The following is a 14,488-nucleotide window of genomic DNA, read 5'->3' as shown; positions in this document are numbered from 1 at the left end:
GGGGGGGGAAAGGTGGTGGGGAAAAAAATCTATCCTGTCAGGCACAGACCTAAAATCCTCTGGCATGAGTGAGAGTGAGTTACTCTTAAAACATTTTGATAACTGTGAGTTAAGACTGATTTTTTTTTTTTTTTTTTTTTTTATGGATAACCCATGCCCTACCAGACTTTACATTTTTCAAGTAATAAATAGGGAATGTGGCACAGACTGAATGGAAGAGATGGGTGTGCCTTTCATACAGCATGGTTATTAATTTTTATGGAGTTTTTAATGCATCTGGAGTGTTTTTTCTCATTCATGGAAGCAGTGAAATCTTAACAGAATTCTAAGCCTAGCCTTTTCAACTTTTGCTCTTGTACCTCTGCTTTTATCTCTTTGTCAGTTTATTAGTGTGCAGCATTAGGTAGCCTTAAGGCATTGACCTTTTCCAGTGCTGATGTGAGGTTAAATCCTTTCTGAACACTCATTGTTACTGCTGGTGAGATTGCAGAAAGTGGGGAGAACTCTGTCTCTCTGGGTCACGTTCTCCAAAGGTGAGATAATTGCCCACAGGTGAAGAGAAAAATGCAATTTGAGATCTTCAAAGCTTCCAAACCAGGTGTGCATTGCTGAGTCAAGAGCAGGTATTGACAGGCCACTTCTTCTGCAGCATTGACAGTCTCCCTCCTTAGCAGAGGCCGCTTTGAAAGCATTAGTTAGCAATCATGAAGACATGCTTGCAGGCACACAAATGACAGTAGTAACTCCATGAAATTAGACTTTGTAAAATTTCTTTTGAAGTGCCTCAGACAATGCAACGTAACAACAAAATTATTCTGAGTAGATTGTTTAAGGAGAGATGACTATCCAGTTTTTTTGAGCTTGAAAGAAGATAAGGTCATGTTGTCAAATGATATTTTATGTGCAGTATGAGGTTGAAAAAATAGGCAGTTGTGTAACTTCTTTAGGGAGAAGAAGGAAGAGCGATATCTATTATAAATTATATTGTTATAGGTAATCCCTGTGCATTTAGAGGTTCTACGAAAGGGAATAATTTGGATTAAAATATGTCGTCTTGAGGAAATATTCTGAGTTATTAAAAATGAAGAAAAATATTTTAAAAGGATTGTCTGAAAAATCAAATGCTTTAAAGGATTGTAAAATAACTTATTTACATAAAAAATAGACAGTGTCATATATTACTCCAGAGCTTTAACCTTATTATTTATTTGAGGTAAGTAATGCTGGTTGTCACGTGTCTGCTGTAAGAATGATATTACGAGATGTTCTCTCACTCACCTAGAAATACGGCTGTGAAGTTGGCCTATACATTTTTGAAGTCAAGACAGTTGCAGTGTGATGCAGACTGGTGATGACCTAGATCTGGCCTTCACAAACAGAGTAACACCCCCTTTATTTTATTTTTTCTGAGATTGTTTTACCTCCACAACACATTGCTAGGCGAAGGGAAACATCTTTGCTGGAATGTGCTGACAAGGATTTAATAAAGATGGAACTGTGCAGCAAGTCTGTTCAGACTTGATGGAAATAAATATTCACTCCAGGAGTTGAAAGTTGAACACATTTAACTTTTGGAAAGGGTGTCTGTCCTGTCCACTTTGACAGGAAAAATCCTTTAGAAAATGCACATTTCACAGCATATTGAAAAAGAATATTGAATATTATGTGGGGGTTCCCATCACAGATGCAACTATGCAAGCAGGTCTCTTCTTTGTACTTTAGTTTGAATTTGCCATCTGAGATACTCAGAGGCTGAGGTCATAGCTTCATGAGCATTTCTTTTGGCAAAAAGGCTGGTTTTAAGTATCATCCATCACTTTTTTGCCTTTCTATTCTGCTTGTGTAGCAATGGAATAAAGAGAGTCAGGGAGCTGACCTAGATTAAGATAACCTTGTTTTATGCATCTGCACAAACTCATGTATGTTAGAGTTGATGGGGTTTGTTAGGGAAGCTGCTTAAGTTACTCTTCCACTAACATCTATGATCAGCAGACTTCAGTGTTACTTTAGCACAGGTAGTTTAAGCTCCATTTGGAATGAATAAAATGGATCTGTACTTAAAGCGCCCTGGGGAAGCTCTTGCCTGTCTTCACTGACTCACCTCCTCAGGCTACAGCTTGCCATTGTGAATCCTGCTTCAGGGTCGACACAGGTTTCACACGGTTACAGTTTTGTCTAAAAAGCAATTCTAACTGTTGTACTAAACACAGACCAAGTTCAGTATATTTTACAGAATGGCTGAGATGGGGAGGGACCTCTGGAAGTCATCTGGTCCAACCCCCCGCTCAGGCAGGGCCACCTGGAGCCGGTTGCCTAGGTCTATATCCAGTTGGGTTCTGAATATGGCCAAAGATGGAGATGCCACAGTCTCCCTGGGCAACATGCTCCAGTGCTCTGAATAACTTGTTTCTTGAGTAAACAAAGTTTAGACAAAGTTTTATTCTGCTTTCTACAAAGTCGTACACTTGCAGAGTCACAGGACTGCAGTATTTTTATCTGCAGGATCTAGCATCTACCACGGTAGTATTACTGCTGTCAGTGATGGAGCTTCTCTGATGTGGGAGTTATGGTGGAGGTTAAAAAGACACAAACCAAAGATGTGTATAGAGCTGTGATTTTGATGTTTTAAAGAAGCATTTGTCTTATTTTGTTACATAATGGGACTTGGTTTCAGAGGTGTTATTTTTTAAAAAAAAATGTGTTCACATTCACTCCTGATACTTTACTGTTTCCTTGTATACTGTAGACTGAATTACCACTTGCTGAAACAATTACTGTTGACAGCCATCGTTGTCCAAAAGATAAGAATAATAATTATTTTCAAAGTAAAGGCAAATTCAAGGCTATTTAAAAAATTGACATCTGAGTAGAGGAGCTTTGTAGGGTATTGGTTACAAAGAGGTATATGCAGGTATATGTGTACAAGAGCAGTCGAGGTTATAAAACAGACTGAACCAAGGCTAATGTGCCTCCAGAGTGTGCTCGGGCTTCCTCTGACCTTGAGTTTACTTCTTGGGCTGGAGCACAGAGCGAAAAAGTTACAGTTACCCTGTAAATGGGAAAACTGTCTTGGTCCATTTGATCTCTTCAGTGTTCGAGCGTGTAGGACTGGCATCCATCTCAAAAGACAAGAGTTTATGTGAAATACCCTAATTCTGCAGTGTTTTGGGAAGAAGAAAGTGCTAGCAGTTACAGAGGGGACCACTAAGAACCTTTGTTTTCCATAGCCAGAAGTGATCCTATGAACTGCACACATGTGCAGTTTTGTAAAGTCACTGAAACTGTGGATTGTCTGACTTTTACATCAACTGTTTTCCTCTCCTGATAGCTGTGAGTATGCAAAAAAGTTAGGAGAATTTAAGAGATTTGAAATCTGTAATCAGAGTTTACCAGCTTGACTAGCACTTCAGTTTCTTTTAGTCAACAGTGAAGTATTTGTTAAGAGAGAGAAGCACTGAGAAACATGGTGTAATTCCACGTTAATTCAGTTTGCTGACTGTTTTGCCCAGAATTCACTGGACTATGTCTTAATGTTTTTTATATGCAGTATAAAATCTTAGTGGGACACATTTTTTTTTTCACTTGTTTTGGTGGCAGACATCTGCTGCACAGACTAATGCTGCATATTTTCAGTGAACCTGTAATACTTCACTTTTCAGCATTGATTTTAGCAACGGTAGTTTCCACATTCTGCCTCCTCTGTCCCCCTGGTCTTGGAAGTCTGCTGTCAATATACAGCAAAAAAACTCTATCCTAGCAAAACCAGGACACAAAGAATGTCACTTTTTTTTAAAAAAAAAAAAAAAAAAAAAAAGAGCAGAAGCTATGTGAAGTCTTGCCTTTGGGTGAATTTCTGAACCATCTCTTCTCGCAGATATAATTTCCTTTGTTCCAAATGCATAATCTCAGTGCTTTGCTGGGGAAGAGCCAAAGCACTGTCATTGAAGAACACTCTTGCGTGGGTTTATGTCATTTATCAATGAACAGTTATCCATTGGTGCTCACAAGTAGTTCATAATTCTCTCTGAGTAGACAAGGTTTTTGTGGGTTCATGTTCTTTGACTGACAAAATATTTCTAACACTTCTGCCAAAGACAGTGTTTTAGCTTTCATAGTGCCAAAGACTCTTTAAAAGCAGAGATTGTGGCCTCCAAAAGCCAAGTACCAGTAGGCATAAAAGCCTACTGTGGCATTAGAAAAGGCTTTAAAATCTTTTATGTTTGTTCACACAAGTGTATCAGTGTAGAAAATCCTGCCCTTAAGCTTCATTAACTTTGTAAGACTGCAGACTAAGAGTCCAGTGTTTATGCATTTAACTTTAAGACATCAAGTGTTAAGGCTGAAATACAGATTGCTAGCAAGAAAGAAAAAATAAAAAAATTGGGTTTTCACCCAAGAACAAAGTACTGTGAAATCCCTAGCTCTGCAGCACTCCAGTGTAACCCTAGATTGAAGATTTAAATGTGCCATTCAAAGAAAAATGCAAAATCCTTTGAGCAATGTGCAAGAGGATGAATTGGCCTGTTAAAAAAGAGTAGTAAGTATAAACTGCACAACAACGATGTCTTTACCATGCTGCATCTCTGAAATGCTTCAGCACTGGTCCGCCTGTCTGGGATGGATGCAGTGATAAAACTTCTGCTATGTTACTGCTCAGAGTTTTTCAAAGTCCTGCTCTCCTAATACATCACAAACAGTGTGATATAATGAAATACATATTGTGGCATGCAGGGGTGAGATCTGAGTAACAGAATGTGGAATATTTCTGAGAACTGAAATCCAGGATTCTAGGAAACATGACTATCTAGTCCTTATTAGCCATCCAGTGTTGCATATGTTCAAGTCCAACATGAAGTGAGTATATAAATAGCGGATATGGTGCTTACAGTTGTTCTCTCATGTACAAAAGATGCAATTCCAAATGTTAATACAGAATATGCCATTTAAATGGAAAACAAAGAAGCTTTGTGATTCATTACAACATGAACACTAGCTCGTCTTAATAGTTGTTCTTTAAAATTCATATAATCATCAGATTTTATACGATGCACTCGAAATAGCACCGACTGAATTCCAGAGTTGCTTTCACCCAAGATCCTACAGGCTTGTGCAAGAATTGCATTAATTACTTCACTTTGCAGAGCTATTGGTTGAAAAATGCTAGATCTGCAACATATGATTTTAATGACTAATTATTAGATTTCTCTGTGGCATCTCTGCAGCCATCTAAACTCTCTGTCCCCAGAGTAAGCTCCCTGCATCCATTGCTATCTGCTTTCAATTTGCGTCGATCGACAGAATTAAAGATAAAATTTACCACCGTTGTGCATTTAACTTGGTTTACTGGTGTGGATTGCAGCTTTTCCTGTATTCCAGACTTTGTTTTCATTCAACTTCCTAGTAAATCCACTGACCTAGTACACGTTTACAAAACCTTTGTTACTACACCTCCTGTTCAGTTCTAGTGAGACACAGCTCACATCACCTGTCTCGATTGGTGTACGAGAGAAGCAGTTGGAAGTCAGGAATAAAGGGCTGCTGTATTTCTAACAGGTTGCCTTGTTGCAGGCGGTGTGTTTGCATGTGGGTGCAGTGTGCTGTGAAGAGCAGCCCGTCCATGTGTGTTAGGGATGGAGACTTGCAGCCTGCTCTTAAACTGAGCATTCTTCTAAAAACCATCATCTAGTCCCTTGTAGGTTCAGGGAGAATGTGGTTTCTAAGGCTGGTGGATGTGTGGCAGGCAAAGTGAGTGATGTAGGTTTGCATAGGAAATTGCAGAGGATGACAAACAGCAGTCTGCTATCTCAGTGTTTTCCACATTCATCAGCCAAGCAGAAGGGGTTGCAGAACCTTTACAATTCAAAGGAGTTTTTTTATTTAAATCACTGGTTTTAATTACTCTAGTAGTGTTGTGGTGGACTATGCTGTTAATTAATATTAGTGTTTAAAGTCACTGTGAGACTGCATTCAGTTAAAGATGCTTTTTGTTTTTGTTTAAGAAAGTAGAAGTGGCTCATAAGAAACACCTTGTCCTGACGTCTGTAAATTCTTAGAGGTGTTAGTGAGCATCTGATTTGTTCTGTCATTTTAATGTAAATCCGAAAATATTCATCAGCACAAAAACCTCAAGCTCTAGAATAAGGAAATAAAAATAGATATGGCTGTAATTGCATCCTTAAAGCAAAGCCACTGTAGTTCCTGTATATTTCTTAAAGCACTTTTTTTTTTTTCACCCCAGACCTAAAGATTTTCGAAGGAAGTAATAACAATAAAAGAAGAACTGCCATGAAGAATGTCTCTCCTCCTTGGAAAAAGATTCTTCTAACATGGAAGCATCTGTGCATCTCAGTCAGCCCTTCTACACAGAATGTTTTTGGCAGGTGTTAGCAGACTTTATTTGGAAAGATTATAAAAGTTTTTGTGTTTGAAGCAGCCAAGAATGGATATTATGTTGTTAATGCCACCTGTACTCTGTGTTGTATGAGCTGGTATTTGTTAATTGCATTTGTTTTAATACTATTACTAAAGAATTGATTCATTTTTTTAATGAATATTTACTTCTCATGGAAACAATACGTTATTTACTGAAATGAAGTATCTCACTCTAAAAGTTGCAAAACTTGAATTATGGTTAGGGAGCTCCCACGGATGGTGCGCTGGCAGTAAATAATCTGATTTGCTCTTCAGGTGAAACAGGTGATCCATCCTTACACAGCCTGATGAATGAGAGACTGCCAGTCTTAGTTCAGAACAAGGGAATTGTTCACATAGAACTCCTCTCTTTGGGACATTTAAAAAAAAACCTAAACCAGTGGCTTGGGCTGTTTATAACTTCTGTAACTGCTGGTGCAGTTCTGCTGAAAGTCTTTTCTAGAATGAGGGGCACATACCCTGTGAAATTAACAGTGAGGTTTTGCTGAATGCATGTCTGTGCAGGCCTGCAGGTTCCTTGTCTTTGTAGGTGAATATACCCACTGAAGTCACTGTGGTGGTGGTGGTCAGCAAAATCAAACTTTTTCCAGAGCCAAATTAGATTAAAAAAACACAACTCCTCAGAGGAGGCAGTTCACATACCACATATGTGTGCATGCATACTGCAGTGCTCTGAGAGCTAAGAAAAATATTATTAAAGGATGCATCTTAGAGGAATGAGGAGGTGGTGAGATTTGTGATGGTCATTTTTTTGTCCTGTGGGAGTTTATCTTGCAGTCTTCAGCCACCTTCTAGAGTTTTTCTGCACGACATTCTTTGCCTATAGTTGAGCCTGTGCATTATGACCAAAAAAAACACTTGGTGACTGACCATAATTCTTCATCCTGAAGCTTTGGTCACCTTTTGATATGGAATGTCATACCAAAAATGAAGCCAAGGGGATATCAGTTTATGCTTACAGGGGGCTCTTTGCTACAAGGAGGAAGATTGCAGCATTTCACAGTGTCTGGAGCTTCTTGTATGCTGGAAGAGTGACATTTCAGTTCCAACAGAACATATTGCTGGAATACTGCAGAACAGCAAGGACAGCATGAATTTCAGAGGTGAGTGTCTGCTAGGTTGCATCCAAAGAGCAAACCGTGTTGATGGGAAAGGTGTAGCTTTAAGAACTGCATAATGAACGTAGGCGAATAATGAACAGAACAGGAACTCAAGAACTTTTTTTTTAATAATCTCACTGTTTTTCAGAGTGTTGTTAGTCTGCACTTAAACCTCTAGTGTGCTGAATGACAACATCAGGGTTGACTCTTCTCTACTTTCTGGCTGCTGAGTGGTATTAAATATTATCCTAATTCTATTTCATTCTTGATACAGAGATGTTACATGATTGTCAACAGGAGAGTTGATACCCATAACGTTCTGGCTGCCTTAGAAAGCGGACAAGCAGAGCAGCAGTTCATCTAGGGATAGCTTTTGGAGGTAGCACACTTCAGACTCACAGTGCTGTTTACCAACTAAAACACCCCTTTGGGGCTGTGCAGGGTATTTTCTTAAGTGGCTCTTCTTCTCTAGGAATAGGTCTGCTGGCAACCCAGCATAGTCTAGATCTTGTTAAAGAGCTTATTGAAATGGCAGACAGTAAAGGCAGATCATATGGAGATACTCTGGTTTTTTTCTCCTCTTAAGCCCACATCTGATTTTGATTCAAGTCACAGGAACACGCCTTCCTTTTACTTAAAGAATGTATTAAAGAATGAAACAGCAACATTTTTATTATGAAAACCAAATGAGGAAACTGAACTTCAGTGTTGGATAATGCAAAATAAGTCTTAAAAATTATTTTGCTTCTGCAAATTACTTCCCTGAAGTTCATTGCTGCTTTTCTGCACAGATAACTCTCTACCCAAAGCTGTTGTGTAAATAAATGAAACACCTATTGGTTTCTGTACAGTAGCAGATGCTGATGTGTTATCTGCCAAATTTTACAGTGTTTGGTAAGGAAAATTTGTTTTCTATATCCATTTTATACAAGCATCATATAGGAAGAAAAACATTGTTTTATTTATAGTTTTATTTCACAATAAAAAATAATGGTTTGGCATCAGGCATTTCTTTGGCATTCAGATGAGCTTATACCAGGAAATGTTCCTGTCCAGTGAACGTGCCGACTTCATTGCCAAGTCACTAACCACACTTGGTTAACTAGCAAAAGCTGCTTTTAAAAGCAATAGGTTAAAGTAAATGCTTTTTATTGTGTAAGGACACAGCACATTTACGTTATTGGTAAGATCTGGGTGGCATCAGCTGTTCCTCATGTGCTAAAGACTTTCACAGTCAGCAACTTACATGGCTTAGGCAGGCTGGAAAAATACGAGACGCTCCTGATTATTCAGAGACTGAATTTTGGAGAAAATGTGGACCACATGCGCCTGTGCTTTACTTTTTTTTGGCGAACATACAAATCCTGAATAATATTTTTCTAACTTGGTAGTGCCCACCAGTTACTTTTTATTACCCAGATATGCCCAGCAAGTGAACCAATGACCACTGATACAGAAAGCGTTCTGCCAGTAAATGCCATTATAAAGTTAAGGTAAATTAACTAGTGCTGTTAAAGTTTGTGCTTTAGTATATAAATTAAGTTATAAAATTGTAATGAATATGCCTACTTTATTGCCCCCAATTAATCTCTTTGATTATTCATAGCATGTACGTGCTTTGTGGCACGAGGGGGAAGAGGGCGGCGTTGGCAGCTGGTCGGGCACGTATCCTACAGCTGAGGATCCCACAGGCTGGGGACACCCAGATCCTCCAGGGCAGAAGGGTGCAGTGCTGCCTCCAGCTGATTCCTCACCCTGGGTGACTGGGGATGGATGCAGGAGCTGTTGGAGGGGCGCAGCGCAGGTAACACTGGCCACGCAGGGCAGGCACCCTCGGGCACTGGGTCAGGCTGTTACTGTTCACTTGAGATACGGGGCAAATAACACCAGTCGTCATTTCCATGTTACTGTCCCCTGGCTTTGCCCTACCACTCTTCCTGGTCCCACAGGAACTTGAGAATGGATATAGCATTGCTTGATGACCAGTCTGTGGTGCAAATTATTAATTTCAACGTGATGCTCAAAGTCTTTCTGAGACAGTGCAGGCAGGATTGCTGGCAGAGCAGCTTCCACAGGACCCACAATTTGGCATATCATGGAGGAGACTCCAGAAGGTGTCAGTACACCATGTTGGGGCTGGGGGGGTTGGAAATGCCTGCCAGGGGGTGGGCAGAGTGCTCACATTCAGGGTAAGTTAATGTGGATGTTCACAGCCAAGTGCAAGCAGGTAAACTAATCACATAATGCAGCCATAACCGGGATTTAGATTTAATTTTAGGAATATTTCTGCCTGTCAGCTGTGTGTGCCAGGCTCCGATCCGTACGTGTGTGCGCACAGCCATGCTCACTTCCTGCTTCAGCATTCTGTAAATGGGAGTTGAGCTGCTCAAAGTCTGTCAGTTACATGATACTTTTCTACCATCTTCTACTTTAAATGCAAGTCCAGGTAAGGAAGTGACATTCAGCTCGTATTTCCATCAGTTTTTCTCACCTTTCTCCAAGGAAGTGGTGGGATTTAACAGTGAGAGACATAATGGGAAAACAGAAACACAGCATAGAGAGTGACACAGCCACCTCGCCAGAACTTGGCCTCAGGTATGCCCAGCTGTGGGTGTTACATATTTAAATGGTTTGTGTTACTAATGGGGCTGAATTCTAGGCCAGATGATTTGAGATTACACAGCAAAGGTACCAGTTTGTCATCTTCCTGATGAGCTGAGAGTGTCTGGCAGGGGCCAGGAGCAAGGTCTTTCCTTACTGAACATGAACAGACCAAAATGAGTCGGGGTGAGCAGGAACACAGTCCTGGGCTCCACCTGCCATCATCTTTATAGGGCTGGATTAAAAGTGTTCCAAATCTAGGCTTTCAACTTCAATGAGCACTTCTGAGCTTCCACTTGAAATCCTGCTTTGATGCTTGGTCTCCATAGTGCTGTTCACCGAGTCACTTTATCATCTATCTGGTTTGTTTTAACATCATCATGAATTACTTTGTGCTCCTCAAGTGGCTGGGTTGGGGTTTTTCCTTCCTCCCATCATTAGCCAATCCAAGTTGCCTTGTGAGTATACCTGCCAGGCTTTTGACTGGCACAGCACTATGCAAAATCTCACAGCCAGAGCTGGGACCTCATCTCATAGGTGCACTCTCCACTTGTTCATAGATAATTTAAAAAAATAAGGCTCAATATTGTTTATACTAAGTGTCTATATCCTTGAAAATAAAACTGTTGCCCAAAAGTGTTGAAAAAGGAAAATGTATTTTCTCCTTTATAAATTATGTACCCCAAAGATCTATACAATTGTTCCAAGTTAAAAAATCAACCAAATGCAGAATTAACGTATAAAAGCTTGCCACTTTTATTTGCATACAAAACAGAACTGAAAGAGGTTCACAATAAATTATCAGTGTGCTCCCACGGAACATTCTTGTGAATTTATATAATGTGGGTTAAAAAAAAAAACAACTCCATTAAAGAAAGATTCCTTTACAAAAGTAATAGCTGGGTTCAGGGAAACCTGATTATGCCTTGTTCGCTGTTTCATTTAGTCGGGTTACTCTGCTAGTAAAGCAATTAATCCAAAACTAACAGAACATAATCAGCTGGAAAAACATGGATTAAAAAAAAAAACAACCAAACATGAACTTTTCTGAATGTACACTACATACACTAACTAGCCAGATGTGGTTTTTTAGATACACTTTGACTAGTGTATGGAACAGTACTCCAGAGAAAGATCTACAAGTGACCTTTCATCATCATCTACCACCAACCCACTAACATACTAAAGGTTTCTGGCATGCAAGGAAATTACCATTATTCGTTGTGTCAGCTGGTCAGGTACATTTTTTGTCTCCTTTAATCCAAGAGCCTGTAAACATCTCCCATGACAGGTTAGGCACCTGGACAAAAGGCCACACACTGATGCACATAAAATGTTTCCCTTTTTTTTTTTTAAACAGTTCACTGAGAGGGTTTTTTTCCATTCGCCCTTTTGTGTAGCGGAGTCTTGACGCTCCTTTTGTCTATCTTCCTTGTGAAGCGACTAATTCCGGGGGATCTCAGTTCAAGGGCTTCCATCTCTTCTCGGACAGGAGTAAACTCTGGTTGAGCAAGATGAGGTGATGGATAGGAGGACTGGGAGTATGGGGATGATAAGGGGTAGGACCCGTGAACTACGTACGGCTGTTGCTCACCATCATAAAGGTCCTCGGGGTCATAGATTTGGTAGGAGTTATGTGGCAACTGCACTACTGGGATGTCTTGATCAGTTGGCTCACCGTATCCACCTTAACCCACCACCACCAAGAGTATTCATACGGTTAACACAGGAGAAGGGGAGTAGAAAATTAAAGCACTCATTAGGAAATTGACATTTTATATATAGATATATATAATGTGTGTGAGTATATATATATAATCTTTAAATACACATCTTTTATTCACATAAAGGAACAGTGAAAACATTTAACAAAATTAATAAGCCAGAGCAATTGGAAACCCACCAACAGACAGCCAAGTTAGTTGGAAACCACCACCAGAATCTGTCAAATGTCCAGTTGTAACGCTGTGCTTATACACTGCACAATCTGCCTGCTTTAGCTTATTCCAGTTACAGTCGAGAATACGTGATTAACAGGCAAAAATGGGTCAGGCAATCATTTTTAGCAGCGCAAGGAAGCTAAGTGCATGTACACCAGCTAGTCAATTCATTAGTGGTAGTCAATATCCTTGATGGAAAGCAGAGAGCAGTTCAGCATCCATCTCTGACCTTCAGCCAAATGAGACCTGAACCAGAATGAGCCTTTCACCTTCTGGATTGGTAGCCATTGTAAGGGAATGGGCCTTCAAACAGGACGGGAGCAACGGGGAGTGGAAGTGAGGAGAAGAGGACAGGAAGAGACGACAACAAAAACATTCAGGTAAGTAAAACATACAAATCGGCTCGCGGGCAGATTAAACCGTCAACATCAAACAAATACGCCTGGTGTGGAACACTTGTAGTAACTAGTGCTTTACTAATAAATTTTGATTTTAGGTTGGGCAACCCAGGTTTTGGTAATTGTGTTAACTTCCTCCCAGGGCCTCTCCAAGACGGGAAAGTAAGACACAGAGAAGATGTAGAAAGAATCATTTTCTCCAGGTTGCTTCACTGGTTAATGATGGACACGTGCATCCCTGTGTCAGGTTACACGACTAGGGGTTTAGTAAGGGTCATGCTCTCATGCCATTCGGGGGCACACGGAAGAGGAAGTTGAGCAACACATTTGAAAATTAAAACTCTGCTGTGACGAACATGGGGAGGTGGGGGTTCAACACACAGACCGTTCAGCTGAGATGGAGCAGGCTCGTACAACTACACAAACACATACAGGACAAAAACCCACTCCGTGGGATCTGTTTTACATGCTGGGATCAGAGGGTGGACTTCCTTTGGTCACTACGCTGGGGTCACCTTCGCTTCATGCTGCAGTCCCACAAAGTACAGCAGCACTGGACACACACACGTTTTTAGGGAGCTCCCACATTTTAGCGCAAGGTTCACCAGTAGCCTCCATCTTACTTTGGCTGTTAGAAAATGCCACCCCCACCTCTGCAAACGGCAGCTGCCTTGGCTCCTGGCTACTCACCTCCCATGCCGTAACCAGCGCAGGAGGATGGATCGCAGTAGCCTGGTGGGCCAGAAGGACCCTGTGAGCCTGGGGGTCCTGTGTGACCGGCAGGACCTCGTGGGCCTGGAGATCCTGGTGGTCCTGGGCTGCCAGTTCGACTTTCTCCTGGAGGTCCTGCATAGAAGAGGAAGATGAAACACCTGAGTAGCATCTTTCAAAAAAGCAGGGAGTTTAGGCCACCTTGGCAGGCCTGGTGTTTGGAAAACTCCAAACACTTCCAGGAGATAGCCTGAGCAGAAGAGGGCATCCTGGCTCCAATCCCCCTGGGCAAGCTGAGGGAAGGGCTGCAGCCTTCCCTGCTCCCAACAAGGCTCCTCTCAGATTGTTGCTTTGTCTTTCTTGCCAGAGACAGCTTTTAGACAAAAATTCATACTAGAGCAAATGTTTCACCAAGTGTCAGACGTTCAGAAAAGCAGTTTCACGGGGAAAGGACAGCCCTGGATGCCTGCGCAGCTCTTGATTCACACACCCCCTTTCAATCCAGCTTCTGGGTAGCGCTGTGCCTCGATACTGCTGCCCTAATGGCCAGAATATCCTAACAAAGTCAACAGGATTTTACACCTGTTTCAACAGGACCTGGATATTCCCCTCTTGCTTTTTCAAGAGCTAAGTATAAATCCCAGTGATTAATGTGCTTAATTAATATACATTTCTTTGTCAAAGAATGTTAGGCACGTGCTTGAGGGAATGGGAAAACAAATGCAATTAATCCAAATTAATTTTTTGCCATTCCAGGCTCCATCTCTGAAAAAAAATAATTAAAACATTAAAAAAGAAGGGTTTGGAGAAGCAGTTTATCACAGGGGAAAGGAAGATACTTGTGTGACTGATGACAGCATCATGTGACACATCACAACATCATATTACATAGTAAGAAAATTATGACAGTTAAGATGCCTAAACTACTGACTCTTCTGCTGCTTATGCTTTAGAAGTGGAGGACAGAGCCATGCAGGTCCGAGCTGCTTTGCACGCGGGTCAGAGTGGTCTAATCCAGGTGTCCCAAACATAACAACTTTACCTGTAGATCCTGGTGGGCCTCGGGGTCCTTGAGTTCCAACACCTGGATTGCCTTTTTCTCCTTTCTCGCCTGGCAAACCTAAGGAAATAGTGCTCATCAGAGTCACATTTTGAACAAAACTGTGCACAGTGTTTATTATTTAACCAGGGTTATAGTTCCATCTGTTATTTTTTCATCTAAAAACAGATGGCAGAGAAGGAAGGAGGTAAAAATAAAGAATTATTTGGATCTTTTTCCCTCGCTTCTCTCCGAGCCTCTCAGAGG

The 14,488-nt window shown here is 40.9% G+C and overlaps 1 protein-coding gene across 1 annotated transcript in view; it reads right to left on the bottom strand.

Moving 5' to 3' along the window:
• Positions 1 to 11,494: 11,494 nt before the first annotated feature.
• LOC104523666 (collagen alpha-1(XIV) chain) overlaps positions 11,495 to 14,488 on the bottom strand; it is a 27,289-nt gene continuing 24,295 nt past the window's right edge. Inside the window, exons 11-13 of the mRNA XM_029084583.1 lie at positions 14,225 to 14,302; positions 13,162 to 13,317; positions 11,495 to 11,820 (exon numbers count right to left, since the gene is read on the bottom strand). Of these exons, the coding sequence (XP_028940416.1) occupies positions 11,495 to 11,820; positions 13,162 to 13,317; positions 14,225 to 14,302 (560 nt within the window). The remainder of the gene's footprint in view (positions 11,821 to 13,161; positions 13,318 to 14,224; positions 14,303 to 14,488) is intronic.

Source organism: Antrostomus carolinensis, unplaced genomic scaffold (genome assembly GCF_000700745.2).
Source record: "Antrostomus carolinensis isolate BGI_N321 unplaced genomic scaffold, ASM70074v2 scaffold12604, whole genome shotgun sequence".
In the NCBI taxonomy this organism is placed as follows: domain Eukaryota; kingdom Metazoa; phylum Chordata; class Aves; order Caprimulgiformes; family Caprimulgidae; genus Antrostomus; species Antrostomus carolinensis.
Note: the sequence above shows the minus strand (reverse complement) of the source record. Positions and strands in the feature narration are given on the sequence as shown.